At 56.3% G+C, this 1518-nt stretch overlaps 1 protein-coding gene across 1 annotated transcript; it reads left to right on the top strand.

Moving 5' to 3' along the window:
• Positions 1–452: 452 nt before the first annotated feature.
• Positions 453–1364, top strand: LOC101846500 (G-protein coupled receptor daf-37-like). Its single transcript, XM_005096677.1, has one exon. The coding sequence runs from the start codon at positions 453–455 to the stop codon at positions 1362–1364; it is 912 nt and encodes a 303-aa protein (XP_005096734.1).
• The last annotated feature ends 154 nt before the right edge of the window (positions 1365–1518 follow it).

Here is a 1518-nt window from a genome sequence, read left to right as displayed (position 1 = left end):
TACAGATACAGGACAGGTGTGACAGTACAGATACAGGACAGGTGTGACAGTACAGATACAGGACAGGTGTGACAGTACAGATACAGGACAGGTGTGATAGATACAGGACCTGTGGGTTTCTGGGTCAGGCTAGTAGCGCCATCTTTTGACTGAGAGAACGTCATAGGCGTGGACACAAGATGGCGCTGTTGGAAGACCCCCTGTCCTCCACCACCATCTCCCTCCTCGCCGACGACGGTTCCGACATTTTGACCAAAGTTTTTACATCTGAGAACCATGGACGGAGAAAGAACTTCAGTGAACCAACAACAGGAGGAGGGGAAGGAAGAGGAGGAGGGGGAGGAGGAGGGGGAGGAGGAGGACTGTCGAGAAGTGAGGCCACTCAGGTGACCTTCCTGCTCATCGCGGTCTTCATCCCCATCGTGTCTGGGATCGGGATCGCGGGGAATGTGATGAGCATCTGCGTGCTTCTGCGTCAGGGATTCGACAAAAGCTACAACGTCCTGATGGCGGCCCTGGCCCTCGCTGACTCCTCCTTCCTCTCCGCCATGTTCGCTTACGGCTTTGTCTCCGCCGCTGGCTTCCGCTACCCCCCCAAGGTCACGACCTTCCACTTTGTCTTCTTCGAGATTCTCCGCGTCCTTGACTACGGCGGGGGCTGGACGTCCTTCACCTTGCCCCTGCTCATCACGTCTGAGCGACTCCTGGCCGTCTTCTTCCCCATGAGTATATCCCGGCTCGTCTCCCCTAGAAAGACTTTTGTGTCTGTGCTGGCTGTGGCGGGAGTTCTGTACGGCATGATGATCTACCTGGTCGTGTTGTCCAGCCTGGGCTATGACCTGACCTCTGTCTCCAACAACGCCTCCAGCAGCCCCGGCTACATCGAGCTGGCCGTGTTCCGGAACTCTCTCGACAGCACGGCAGCCATCACCAGCTTCAGCACAGTTCTCTTCGGCCCCTTCCCGATCTGCTACGTGTTCACCGGCTGTGTCGTCCTGTCCCTCAAGATCAAGATGGCGAGCCGGAGGCGGAGTCAACTGACCCGTGGTCACTCCAAGCAGTCTGGCAGCGCCACACGCGTCACAGGCACCCTCCTGGTCGTCTGCTTGTTCTACACCGTGTGCAGCACGTTCGTGTTTCTGCTCCACTCTGACGTCATCCGCAGCCTGTACAGCGGCGCCGACCAGGGCCTGACGGAAGTGGTGCTGCAGGAAGTGGTCAACGTGGTGGCTCTGCTCAACAGCTCCGTCAACTTCCTCATCTACATCGTGATGAACAAGAACTTCCGGGCCACGTTTGTCTCCATCCTGGCGTCTCTCTTCATCCGCGGCGCCACAGCGGCACAGAGGCATGGACCGCGCTAACAGAACACGCGTACTTGTCCACCCCCTTCTGGCATTAAAAAGAACATTATTCACCATCAAAATTTAAAAAAATAAAACATTCCCGTTGATCTCATTTGAAACAATCCAAGTACAAAATGGCGAAAGTTTTTCCTCTCCACAGACCCCCCCCCCC

This window comes from Aplysia californica, unplaced genomic scaffold (genome assembly GCF_000002075.1).
Source record: "Aplysia californica isolate F4 #8 unplaced genomic scaffold, AplCal3.0 scaffold00134, whole genome shotgun sequence".
NCBI lineage: Eukaryota > Metazoa > Mollusca > Gastropoda > Aplysiida > Aplysiidae > Aplysia > Aplysia californica.
Note: the sequence above shows the minus strand (reverse complement) of the source record. Positions and strands in the feature narration are given on the sequence as shown.